Source organism: Notechis scutatus, chromosome Z (assembly GCF_049901735.1).
Source record: "Notechis scutatus isolate UNSWTSFEM ecotype Mainland chromosome Z, rNotScu1.2, whole genome shotgun sequence".
In the NCBI taxonomy this organism is placed as follows: Eukaryota; Metazoa; Chordata; class Lepidosauria; order Squamata; family Elapidae; genus Notechis; species Notechis scutatus.
Genome location: NC_142025.1, coordinates 16,934,747 through 16,949,133, shown reverse-complemented (window position 1 = coordinate 16,949,133; position 14,387 = coordinate 16,934,747). Strand labels below are relative to the sequence as shown.

Here is a 14,387-nt window from a genome sequence, read left to right as displayed (position 1 = left end):
TGTCCCAAAGGTGCTTTTTCAAGAGGCAACTGGACTTTTTGGTTTTTCTTTGAAGAAGTTTTGCTTCTCATCCAAGAAGTTTCACTTCTCATCCAAGAAGTTTCACTTCTCATCCAAGAAGTTCCACTTCTCATCTCTGAAGAAGCTTCTTGGATAAGAAGCAAAACATCTTCAAAGAAAAACCAGAAATTCCAGTTGCCTCTTAAAAAGCACCTTTGGGACAACCATGACCTGGATGACTGAAAATCTCCATAGACAACCAATCTGGTTCAAATTCCTACACAGAGATATCAGTAATGAACAGAGCCATAGAAAGCATGATCTGGATTGTTAAACAAATCTCTGATGACCCATCATAACTTTGTAAATTAAAGTAAAAAAATATTTTAACAAATTTCATTCAGAATTTATGACACATGCATTCACTGTTTTTCTTAATACATTGCAACAGAATACAACTTTCAGTTGCTATTTATTTTAGTCCTAAGAACTTAGGAAATGCTAATACCATTGAGTTTTAATCAGAATGCTTCTCTTTAACAAAGATTGTCTTCAGGCATGAAATTAAACTTGTCATGAAATTAAACTTTGCATAGAGAAGATTTTAAATTGATCCAAGTAATATTGAAATATCATTACTGAAGTATGTGGGTACTTGTAAATATGCATATTATGTATTCTTCTATTTGGTATATGTAGCAACAAGTTAAATGAGGACAAACAGAGGTACTATTTTTTGTCCTAATACTAAATAGGTAGTCCTTATGACCAAGAGTGAACAATTCATTTGATTAACAATCACAATGTTTACTTTATGACAGCAGCATTTGCTTAACAGCAGGTACAAAATAAGTCATAAAACTAGGTGGGTCATATATGATCTGCTTTACAACTATCATGACATAATGATATCATGCTTCATTATCCTTTTAATTTGTGGACTACCTGTAATCCTGTATATTGTAGTCTGGCTTTTCACAAGGAAGAGTATATTGCAATAGATACATAAAATATAACTTCCACAACTCAAATTTATTTCTCTCCTTTCATGCTTCTATGCTATTTTGAAAAGATAAGACCATCAAGTTGAATTACATGAAGTTACACCCAAAATTCAGAGTAGTTTGGGTTTTATTGGGGATTCTGCTATCTTTAAAAAATGTCAAATCAAAATACCTAACAGCCTAGGGTGATTGATGATTTTTTTATGTGATGTGTGGCTAAGTTATTTAGAAATATTTAGCTACTATGGATCTTTTGCTTTGTAAGCAATTTTTGGCTATTGGACAGGCATGAACCACACTGACTCATTTTCCAGGGAAACATTTTTGGCCGAAACGCTTCATTGTCTCAATACACATTCTTGTGGTGACCACATTTCTTCCACATTTCCCACACCCTTTAACACATAACATGTGTTAGAAGCAGAATAGCATATATCAGAATCTTCATTTAAAAAAAAAAAAAAAGCTTTACAAATTCCTTTTAGAAATAATGCACCTTCAACTTTTACTTTTACTTTTTGGTAAAGTTATTTTATTGATAAAAATAAAATAAAAGTAATATTTCATTAAAGCTACAAAGTTGATTTAACGATTCATTTGTGATATCCTGACATGGTCCTCTGGGCCTTCATGAATATATTTGCACATATATTATTAAAGAAAATTTAATGAAATCTTCAGTTTTTTAATATGACAAACATGACCATGTTTGCTCATTTTTTATATTTACCTAACTTAAATATATAGTTTACAAATAAGCTTGAGTATTGTTTTCTTTTGATTTGGTATGACAGGGTAACTTACTTAGCTATAGGGAGAAAGTGGGCCGCTAGGTCTTGTTCAACTAACACAGTTTGGTGTGTGAAAGTGTGTGTCAACTCATAAAACATTTTGTATAAACGTTTTATACACGTTTTTAGTGTGACTTGAGTGAACCAAATAGAAGTTTGAATCTTTTGCACTTCAAAGTTGTCCATGCATTTTGTAGCTCCTAGCATCCTTCCCAATGATGTCAAAATATGGACTCCTAAGGCTGGAAATACTTAAAAGGAAAAATGTATCATGCAGAAGAGAAATTATTGAAAATATTTAGATAATTCATAAGGAAAGATAAGAAGAGAAGAGACTGCTGAAGAAAAAAATTACTATAAAAAGTTTTTGTTTTCATTTATGTACTTTTATGATAGTATTTTATTGCCATCATTCAGCTTTATAACTAATTTCTTCTAGAAAACCTGCAGGAGGTTAAAGTGTATGTCAGCCAAGTGCAAAAATATTAATGTTAATAAATAAAGGTGTATTATTTCTGTTAATGTTATCATATTCCTATTATACTGCTTACATTTTTGTGATTTTGTATTATTTTGAATGTTGTGATTTCTTAGAGTTTTATTTGCTATTTGACTGGATTTTACTCTGGGATTATTTCAGTGGCCTAAGCATGTATTTGTAATTAAAGTTAAATGACCTAAATGGTAAAGATACCCTTGAGTCAAGCTTGACTCCTAGCTACTACATGCAGTTTCCTTAACTGCATTAATAAAGCAGCTTCTTCCAGAATGTTTTTCATCAATGACTTATTTAAAAAAGCCATCCTTGCTGTATTGCTATTCTGTGCAAAGCTGGGAACTTGGGATAAATGCAAAATTCTTCCTGATCATTAGATCACTGAGAGCTTCTGCACTTGAGACAAATTCCTTGTGTGTCTAATCACAGGTGGCAAAATAAACTATTCTGTGTTGTAAAAGTCTGTAGAGATTCTCAGTCATCCAGGTCATGGTTGTCTCAAAAGTGCTTTTTCAGGAGCCAACTGGACTTTCTTCTTTTTCCTTTTGAAGATATTTCACTCCTCATCTAAAAGACTTGTTCAACTCTTCCCCACTATCCTGTCAGAGCCAAAGAAGATTCTTGGATGAGAAGTGAAACTTCTTCAAAGAAAAAACAAGAAAGTCTAATTGCCTCCTAAAAAAAACCACTTTTGTGATATTCTGTGGTCTATTCTATGTTCACCAAGCTAGGCACCCAAGTCCAATAAAATAACTTCTACCAACCAGACCTTCCACAAAAAGCACTATGAAACAACCTCTCTCAATACAAATCAGCTGATTAAACCAAAGCACAGGGATTGTGTGAAGCATTTATACAAAGACAAAATGCAAAGCAATTTAATCTTTCTAGATCACAAGAAATGGACCCGGAACTGTTAGTCACAGCAACTGCCTCCATTGTTCCTGATTCAGACTTTGCAGATTATGAGGCAGACCTCATCTACTCAACCCTAAGTAATGCAATATATGCAGTGGGACTGCCCTGAAAACAGCAAAGGACCAGCCCATTTTGCTGCCTCTGCCAGCAAGAATGGATTATCGTGAGAGGGAAGGAGGGTCTGAGGGAAGTCCTGCCTTAACTCTTGGCGACCACAGGTGCCCCAACACAAGTGACGTCAAGCTGGCCATGCCCACCCTGGACACACCCATCCACCCCGGCCCACCAAGGTCAAACACAACCCTGATGCAGCCCTCAATGAAATCAACTTTGACACCTCTGCAACAGTGGTGGGATTCAAAAACTTTTCCACCAAGTTCAGTGGGTGTGGCTTGGTAGATGCATTTTGCACATGTGTGCACACTTGGCATGCACACGTGTGCCAAACACCCACTTTACACAGGTGCAGAGACATTTGTGCAGGTACAGAGGTGTTCCACCTCACCTCCTGCTAGCCTGCACTCTCCCGGTCACTTCAGCACTCTTCTGTGCCGCGCAAAGGAGCTGCACTTCAAACGCAGAAGATAACGGTGAGTATGGGAGCCTGGTCGGGCGGGTGGGCCCAACAGCAGAGTGGCGGAGAGAACCAGTTCGGTCTCCGCTGCTCATCGCCACTATTGGCTCAGCAGAACCGGGCCAAACTGGTAGCAAAGAAGCCAGAGATGCACAAAAATGCTTGGCTATACTTAGATACAGCTGCAGTAGCCAGACCTCAGTATGACCAGGTATTCCATCCCAGGAAGGGTTCAGGGCTGCTTAGTAGCAACCTGAGTCACTGATTCAATACTAATTAACAAAGGCTTTATCAGTTCCTATCTTAGAGCCATTAGCTCCAATTATATCCTTAAAATCTTTTTCAATTTTCTTTAACATTCTCTCAAAAGTGCTTTTTCAAGAGGCTTTCTGGGTTTTTTTTGAAGACATTTCACTTCTCAATGAAGAAGCTTTTTGGATGACAAGTGAAATGTCTTCAAAGAAAACCCAGAACGTCCAGTTGCCTCTTGGAAAAACACCTTTGATGATGACCTGGATGACTAAGAATCTCCACAGACATTTTGCAGTCTCCCCTGACCTGTTTCTTTCAACAATCTTTAGGATAGTAATTTAAATGAAATGACAGAATGCTCGGTCCCAATTTGATATCTTTTTTATATCTACTCAACTCACATAAAATATTTCTAAGGTCTATCTCAAAACTGATTAAGCCTATATATATCCGTGTTGGTGAACCCATGCCACGTGTGCCGGAAGTGGCACGCAGAGCCATTTCACCCGGCATGTGAGAGGTCACCCGGAAGAGCCCCACTGTGCATGTCTGCACACGCCGCTGCCCGACAGCTGATTGTCGGGTACCTGGAACACATGCGCAGGGGACAGAGGGGGGCTACGCAAGAGACGCATGCATAGGGACACAGCATGAGAGGGGGGAATTACACGTGCATGCTCAGACATGCAGCGAACAGGGGGGAATCGCGTGCGCATGTGCAAAGATGCATGGTGCATGAGGAGAATCACGTGTGCATGCACAGACACATGATGCGTGAAGGGGTCACGGGCACATGTGCAGGGGGTGTGGGGGCCCCAGCACGCATTGCCTTCTGGATGCTGGCACATAAGCATGCGCAAGCAAGTGCACACGCAATTATCGGCACAGGAGCCGAAAAAGGTTAGCCACCACTGCTATATATCAAAATGAAACTAATGTGGTGTAAGAGGACAGAATGAAAAAGAAAAAAAATGTGAAAACATCATGAATAAAGATTAATGGACATACCAGCATCTGATAAAGGAACAGTTGGGGTTCAAGTTATTGACAGATATTCTACATAATGAATTTACCAATAAGCAAGGACTCAAATTTTGCTTATTGTTTTCAAGCACTCTTCCTCCCAACCTCTGAGTTCCTGGGATTAATGAAACTTCATGTGAATCTTTCAACTTGGTTGTGCCTTGAAATGCACATTCTTACATGCATTCTAACTGCGGCCAGTGTTGTGAATTATAACTTAGGCAGAAGGATCACAGGGATATATGAAGAATAGGAAAGTGAGCAAAGAGCCAGCTGAACATCTTAAATATTTTTTTCTAGACAGAATTCTGCTACTTCTAATTAGTCTATTTACTGATGTCTGCCTAATTTATTCTACTATTGATATCACACACGTTAATGGCTCAAGATTGTGCTTTTATATACATATAAGCTGGAGTCCATTCATGCAAGTGTTAACCACTGACTATTTTCTTGTGAGGATATTCATTTCAAAAGCATTTCATCTGAATGGCATGAATAAAAAATACTAGAATAAATATTTTGCATCCTAAATCTAGCAGAGATATTTCTATTACTAGACTGTTATAATCTGAACCATTCCAGGTGATTTAAATAATTGGTATTGATGAGAGGATAAATGAAATAAACACCTCTAATTTAGTATACACAATAAAGAATTGGATTTTAACTTGGGGGAAAAAACAAACCTAAACAATGCAATTACTGGAAAATATCATTAACCATTTATCTCATCCCCCTAGCTCAACTGAAAATTAACTATCATCTTATTTTAATAAATTTTGGTTGTTGTTCTCAGAGATTTATTGTTGGCCTTATGACAAGATGAATATAAAAATAACCCATCATACTTCCTGTCTGCGTAACACTGAATAAATGAGCCTTACTCTTTTGCTACTGAATAATACACTTCTTTGGAATGAACTATAAGCATTGAAAAGGATTAGGCAATTCAAGTCAATTAAAGAAAAAAAACAAACCTAAAAATCTATTACAACAGATGCCATTCAGGCAAGAACACCACTTTCCATTGGGTTAATACAAATAAACTCAACTGCAGCTTTTAAAACTGGTTCTAATTTATTCTGCCAAGATAAACATTATCCACTTTATTGTACTTATATTCTTCTGTGAAATACATTCTATTTTGCAGATATCAAAACAGAATGAGGTTATTCATTTTAATAACTCCTGTTAATATGGTAAAGATGTCTCAAAGTGTTCCACATTTAGCCAAAAGTTCGTATTAAAAAATTATATAAGTAAAAAGAACAGTAAACAGTATTAAGAAGGAAATTGCTATATGTTTGATCAATGTGCTTTTGGGAAAAGAGATCAGAACGAAAGGCTGCAAAAATATGAATAAAGGGAGAGCTGGTAAGAAGAAAGAGACCTGGGATGCATGATTATGATGGCATTGTCTACACTAGTCATGACTGTAGTAACCAATTCAATTCAACTGTGGATGTATGTTTTGTTATGTTTGAAAATACAACCATTCAAATCTAATCACAAATATTGTGGCCGTAAAAAGAAATTACAAAAAAGAAACTTAATGTTTAAGTATTTTGAGTAGACAACCAAACATACTATGATAAAAGTAGAATATCAACAAAACTTTGGCGATACCTTTGCAGGCAAGAATGTAGCAGAAATATACAGAATAAATAAGAAAATGGAGACAATATTCTCCTTATATTGTCAGTACATCATTTAGATTCCTGCCCATTAGTTCAGAGAACAGTCATATTGGTAGAGCTCAGCCAATAGCATATCAGCATTGACATTTAAACTTTCAGTGCTTTAATAATGCCTACTATAGCATGATTATTCTATAATGTAGACCCCAACAAGGTTATAAAGTTTCTTTTATCTTGCCTTCATCTTTCTTTACTCTACAGCATTTGCTTTATAAAAGCTTAATTTTTACTACTTCTTTTAAAATAAGTTTTTTCATTTGATACACTTAACCACATGATGATGATATTAGGGATAAAAATGAGTTTTCTGTTATTTACAGAGAGACAGACACACAAAACTAGGAATATATTGTTCAATGATTAATGTTAGAAACAAGTAATGTTTTCATGATTCTAAGATGGCTTATTCAAAATTGAAATAGTTTCTATAGTATGGAAAGTGACTACATACTCTTGATCTACCCTAATTAAAACAACATTCTATAAGTCAAAAGTTTACTTGCATTAATAAATTATGAAAGTTCATAACTGCAGCTAGTGCATTATTTTAATTGCTAATAAATGCATGCTTTCTAATCTGGAATCATGACAATTACACAGAAAGCAAAATATCTCTAATGCATAGCTTGTGAAACATAGTTTGATTTTTAGTGGGGTTTTGTTCTAATTCTTTACAAGCCAAAGAGATGTCAGGATGAACAGTGAATACAGCAACATTCATTACTGCTTATTGAACAACGAGATGGAAACTTGGTTAAGAAATTTCCAAGCATGATAGAATTTTGTGGTTAAAAGTCACGTTTCAAAAATTTAACCTGGGAAGTAAGTGCCTTAGATCAGGGCTGTTAAACTCTCAGTTGGTGGGCCGGATGTGTTACATGCTGGCTGCACCCCTGCCTGGTTTAGCAAAGGGGGAAAAAAGTCCCGATACATCACATGACATCACAAATTTGACACCCCTGCCTTAGATAATGTTCAAAATTCCAAAAGCCAAGTCTAAATTCCAATGATGTATTATCCCAAGAGCCCTCCAAAGTATTATCTTTTTAAGAACCATATTTAATTGGTAAGCTAAATTGCTATAATGTTCTTATCCTTATGGTTTTTCTCAAATATTATAAATTAGAGTGTTTGTAATATTTAAATTTTGGGAAAGTAAAAAGATTCATGCAACTGTTGACGTATTATTTTCACATGCATTGTGATTGACAGCCCTGGAATTGTCATAAGCTGCTTTGACCAAAAAAAAAGATGGCAATCACCCTACAGTTAATTCTTACCTGTTCTCTGGCCATCCATTGTACTGAGCTTAGTCTCGTCAGCTACTGTTAAAAGGTAAATGTATAATGGTTAGCCTTGTTAGTGCCCACATCCCTCATGCATCCACGGCTTATTTAGAGGACATTGCCAATATCACTACTCATGCAAATATGTCATATCATTCAGATACTCTTAAGGGGAAAAATGAGGCCCTAGAGAAAAATATTTAGGAAAATTCATGCTTTTGTGTCAGTCATCTCTGGATCACAGGCAAACTTAATATGTTATTCACATGCTAGCATGTCCCAATTAGCCAAGGCAAGACTACCACATATCAGCAAGTAGCAATTTGAGTTTTAAAAGTCCCGGTGGGGTTATAAAAACAGTAAATGTCTACATATTTATTACATTTTTTACACTTAAAAAAACATATCAAAGCTCATGAATCTTCCCAAGGGATATGTAAAAAGCCTTGGTTAGAAAGGCTGAATTTGAATTATTAAATGGGTTACTAGATTTACTATTGCTAGCTTTCCTTCAGCCTTATCCCTGAGATATGAACTTGCAGGATTTCATGATTAGTTACTGCTGTCAGAATCATGAACTTATTGCGAATTTAGAAATTAAGCTAATAAGATTGGAGTAGCCATTTTATATGAATACCAATCACTAACATTCTTATTTTATATAAGACTCTTTCCTTAAAAAGAATTCATCTCCATCCATCATATATAAATAAACTACTATCTTTTAAGAGAAACATATCAATTATGCTGTAGTATCTTATTTCAGAAGAAGGATGTGCATTAATCTGTAGGCTTAATTTTTCCATTAAGATGTATGATACATTAAAGTGGTCACAAAACTCTACAGATGTGTGTGTGTGTGTGTGTGTGTGTGTGTGTGTGTGTAGGCACACGTTTATACATACATACACGCATGTGTGTATATGCTCCCATTACTTGCCCCAGCTCTCTTGCCCACCTTAGCAGTTCAAAAGCATGCAAATGCAAGTAGATTAATAGGTACCATTTCAATGGGAAGATAAAAGCATTCTGTGTGCCTTTGGCAGACAGCTATGCTGGCCACATGACCATGGAAATTGTCTTCAGACCATGCTGGCTCCCTCAGCCAAGCAACAGAGATGAGCACCATGCCTAGAGTTGGACATGACTGACAGGGAAGTCTTTACCTTTTATCCCAAATGTGCTTTTTCACAAGACAACTGGACTTTGTTTTTCCATGAAGATGTTTTGCTTCTCATTCAAGAAGCTTCTCCAGTTCTTATTCCAGTCAGAAATGTTGAAGCTTTCTTGGAAGAGAAGCAAAACGTCTTCAAGTAAAACAAAGTCCAGTTGTCTTTTGAAAAAGCACCTTTGGGACAACCATGAGCTGGATGACTGAGCATCTCCATAGACTTTATCTTTTATATGTTCTACACTGTAATCTGACCTACTAATAGCTGACACTTTTAATTGCTGATGTTTTCTCAACATCAGCCTTTTCAGGTTATATTATTCAAGATATTATTTCAATGAAAACCTTGGCCACAATAAATGTTTTGGTTTGTAGGCCTCTATAGTCTTTTCATTCTTTCATTTATAATAGACTCTCTTAGAATTCTTTAGAAAGCAGAGTCTAAGCAAGTCAATGGACCAGAATTCTGCCATTTTTTTTAATTTAATTTTTTACCTTAATACAGTCCAAAGCTATCTCTGTCTTTTTTCTGGAATTACACCTAAGTCCAAACTGAAGACTGGCTAGATCCATAAGCAATGTCACAAGCAGGTGACTCTAACCACATTCCTATCATTTAGATCCAACCATGCAAACCATGAACATTATCATTTGTAAAGTTGAAAGAGAGATGTCCTATAACATGTGCAGTTGCCACTGGAGGTTATTCTTTCCACCAAGCCCCATTTACTATCCTTGAAAGTGTTTAGGTCAATCTCTATTGCCTTTAGCAACAGATGTCATTACCAGTAATGGGACTAAACATCCCATCTGTTAAATGATTAAAAATTAAGCTAAAGCCGACTGTCTAAGCTTCTTAGAATTATGTTAGAATCATTCATTAGAGAAAATCATTCGTTTTAACAAAGCTGGAAACAACAAGAAATATGTTGCTGGACAATTATTTTAAAATACAGTTTTGAATTATTTGGGTTTTCCATCTCCTGAAAAATTACCTATTCAAAGATGTCTACAGCTGCTGTATGTACTGAACAATCCTGTAACACCTAAATCTGTATAACCATAACATGTTAAATAAACATTAAAATTGCTGAAGCATATCTAATGCACCTGGCTTGATAATATTTAAAAATTTTCATGCCACATATTGAACTCAGCTGCATGGGATAATCAACTGCATAATATTACAAACAATTTAAATGCCAACAGGAAGCAACAAGCAAAATAATATCAATATAGCATTGAACAACAATGAACAAAGAAAAGAAGGACTATGAGCATTACCTAAGTCCATGCTTTTAGATTTCCGTGTTTTAACGATGTCTAATTGGCTGGCATCTGAAAATTGCTTAGCACGCTTTTCTGACATGCTTTGGCGTCCAAATCCTTCTCGTTGGAAAGCCAATCCTGGATCCATATCTGGACTTAATACGCTGTAAAAAATATAAGAATAAATAAATATAAAGAAAGCTTAACTAAAGCATTCATTTATGTTATATCATTAGCATATCAATAAGATCAAGAAAAGTTGGAAATCATGAGAGGATATTTTACTTTATTATTTTTATTTTACTTTCTAGTTTAGATTTTATTTTATTTTTATCCCCATGAATATAAAATTCTTAGTCTTTCAAATCCAGGTTTTAAAATAAGCTTAAAGTGAATGAAATGTTCCAATGGTCAGATTAATTTATACCCCATAAACTGTCCTGGAATTTTTTAAAAAAAAAATTATGCTGAATGGAAACCTAAAGATACTACAGGTGAATTATGAAGTAGAAATTCAAAATTTGATCTCTTCAGTCTGAAATTCTCATGGTGAGTTGCAGGTAGAAATGTCATGCCTGGGTCTTTAGCTGGTTCTTAGATGTCTTTGTCACTTCTAAAAAAAAACCAGTAGTCTGAACAAGCTACATAAAACTTTTAGATTGAATATCCATATAGAAAGAAAGGATTTCTTTTATACAGATTAAGATTTTCCAGAAATATATAAACTCTCAGTCTGAACTGACTTGTTGGATAGTATGTGATGGCATGTTGCATTGTTGAAAAGCCATGGTGGCACACTGGTTAGAATGCAGTACTGCTCCTTAGTATTGCTCCCTAACTCTGCCCACTGGTAGGAGTTCGATCCTGACCAGCTCAAGGCTGACTCCTTCCATGTTTCCGAAGTCACTAAAATGAGGACCCAAATTGGTGGGAGCAATATGTTGACATTTGTAAACCGCCCAGACAATATTGTAAAGCACTATGGGGCAGTATATAAATCTTATTGCTATTGTACTTTGATCCTGAATTGGTGAACAGAAATCAATGTAAAAGCACTGACATCACTGACAGTTCACATGTAGCCTTTCAAACATTGTTGAATTTCAAATCTGATCAGCCTTAGGCTATATAGCACATGGATGGTTATTATCGAGTTTGTTACTCACTAGTATTTAGGAGGAACAATGTCTGAATGTTTTATGAGGATTTAATCTTTTTCCTAATTCTAACAAGATATATCCATTTTTTAAAATAAACATTATTCACATTTTAGCCAGATTGCATCAAACTCTGTAGCAGTATCAGTTTAATTCAAATCAAGCTCTGTTGCACACATTGGTCAATCAGATGATTATAGAGTAGTTGTTCATCCTGTCTGGAATAGAACTTCCATTCCATTGAAGATGGAGGGGATTTTCAAGCAGCAAATAAATGCCCTTTATTTATAGGTAGTCCTACACTATTCATTTAATAACCATTTGAAGTTACATCAACACTGAAAAAAGTGGCTTATGATTGTTTTTCACACTTAATGACTGTTACAGCATCATTATGATCATGTGATCGCATTTCAGGCGCTTGAAAACTGGAATGTATTTTTGAAGGATATTATGTCCCACAGTCGTGTGATCACCTTCTCTGACCTTCTACAAGCAAAGTCAGTTTGGAAGCCAAATTCAATTAACAACTGTGTTATTAACTTAACAACAACAGTGATTCACTTAACAACTGTCATAAAATGTCAGAGAGGATAATCCACCAAAAAGGATTAAGCAATCAAGAAAGATTACTAGGGAATAAATCATTTTAATGAAAGAATGAATAAATAAATAAATAAATCACCCTACTAGTATGTCAGCTATGCTAATTTTCTAACCGGAGTGTAATAAGTACACAAAAAAAGAGAGCTTGTTTTAAAGAGTCAGGTTCTACCTATTTTCACGAAATAATTGATCCTGCCAAGCTGGCTTCTCTAGAAAAAATAATTCCATAGAGGTGCACTGAATATCTATAAAATATCATACTCAGGATATACTGAAAGTGCACAAAATGCATTATGTTGCATTTTAATAAGACATTTCCAAAATAGTTAAACAGCATGTAGAATGAAATCACTTAGTAAAACTGAACATCTCACATTAATAGTTCTTAATATTTCACATTGATGTCTACTTTCTATTATTATTATTATATTTTATTTATTATTATTATTACTATTATTATTATTTCTAGAATCAACAGGCAGAAGAATGAATATACTATAACAAAGAAGTCAACTCTTTAAAGAATGTAACCGTGTTATGACCTCAGTGTTATTAAAATTCCACATATTAATCCTGCTTCATTGTCCCTTGTTTTCATAACATTTTAATCAAGGATTAGGCATATAGGGTCAGGCTGGAAAAAACATATATTTTCAGCCATGATTCAGAACAGCTGCCATTGCTTTGTTTGGGTAAGCCTTCTTCCATTTTCTTTACATCAAACCCTTGGAGCTTTGAAGCAAACTCACAGAAAACACCTCCATTTTACAATCCTTCCTTTGTCCATTACCAGCAGGAAATTAATACAAAAACCACCCTTCGCTGCTGTTTATTTTATTTTACTGGATTCATTTCTAACAAATAGAATGCAGTCAAAAGAAATAAGGATCCAAACAAATATATCCTGTTTGTAATTGCATTACTCCCTTTGAGTCTTTGAAAGGGGAGGCATAAAGACAGTGGTAGGAACAAAAGTAAGCCTTTAAAACCATTCATTCTTTCTTTTTCTTATTGGGGGCTTGTAAAATGTGCAAGTAAAATAAAATTCTATGCCATCAACAAATGGTATGAGAACTGGTTTCAAATTTTTAAAAAAACTACCCTTAGTAGGAAATATGGAATGCTGTTGAAATGCACAGATGCATTTCCAAAATTTCAGCTAGTTAGTTTTTAGGTATTTTGCTCTAGAAAGACAATGGTGGGAGTCTGACATGTCAAAGTTGCAGCAGTGCAATGTGATAGGGAAAGAAATGGCTTTAACATAACAACCAAAAGCTTTTTCAAAGTTAGAGTAAGAATAAAATTAATACGACTGAATACCAGTGCACATGGATACATGTGTGAGTGTAACAAATAGCTGACTTGTGCAAATCCAAAGATTCTTGCTGTGGCTAATAGTTATTAAGGTATTGCTGACACAATTATATCAAGCTCAGGAGGATACAAGACTTGGAAAACACTCATACTTTAACCTGCTTGTGTTAATTATCAACACAAGCCTAGTAGGAGTTCCATAGAACAGATAACAGATAATCAGAGTTGAAAGGGACCTTGTAGGTCATCTAGTCCAACCCCCTGCCCAAGCGGGAGACCCTACACCATTTCTGACAAATGGCAGTGCAATCTCTTCTTGAAAGTCTCAAGTGATGGCACTCCCACAACTTCCGAGGGCAAGCTGTTCCATTGGTTGATTGTTCTCACTGTCAGAAAGTTTCTCCTTGTTTCCAGGTTAAATCTCTCCTTGTTCAGTTTCCATCCATTATTCCTTGTCTGGCCTACAGGAGCTTTAGAAAATAGCTTGACCCCTTCCTCCCTGTGGCAGTCCCTCAAATACTGGAAGACTGTTATCATGTCTCCCCTGGTCCTTCTCTTTACTAGACTAGCCAAGCCCAGTTCCTGCAATCGTTCCTTGTATGTTTTAGCCTCCAGTCCCCTAATCATCCTGGTTGTTCTTCTCTATACTTTTTCTAGAGTTTCAACATCTTTTTTATAATGTGGTGAACAAAACTGGAAGCAGTACTCTAGGTGTGGTCTTACTAAGGCTTTATAGAGTGGTATTAGTATTTCCCTTGATCTTGATTGTATCCCTCTGTTAATACAACTTAGGATTGCATTAGCTTTTTTGCCTGCTGCTGCACAC

General features: G+C 35.6%; 1 protein-coding gene across 14 annotated transcripts in view; it reads right to left on the bottom strand.

Annotated features, from left to right (window-relative positions):
- Positions 1-14,387, bottom strand: part of PARD3 (par-3 family cell polarity regulator) — a 609,571-nt gene that overhangs the window by 188,059 nt on the left and 407,125 nt on the right. For 11 of the 14 annotated variants that reach the window (XM_087948426.1, XM_026672225.2, XM_087948428.1 and 8 more), the window contains 2 exons: positions 10,500-10,648; positions 8,039-8,083 (listed from right to left, as the gene is read on the bottom strand). In XM_087948426.1, the coding sequence (XP_087804552.1) occupies positions 8,039-8,083; positions 10,500-10,648 (194 nt within the window). The remainder of the gene's footprint in view (positions 1-8,038; positions 8,084-10,499; positions 10,649-14,387) is intronic. The other 3 variants (XM_087948427.1, XM_026672226.2, XM_087948432.1) reach the window with 1 other exon arrangement.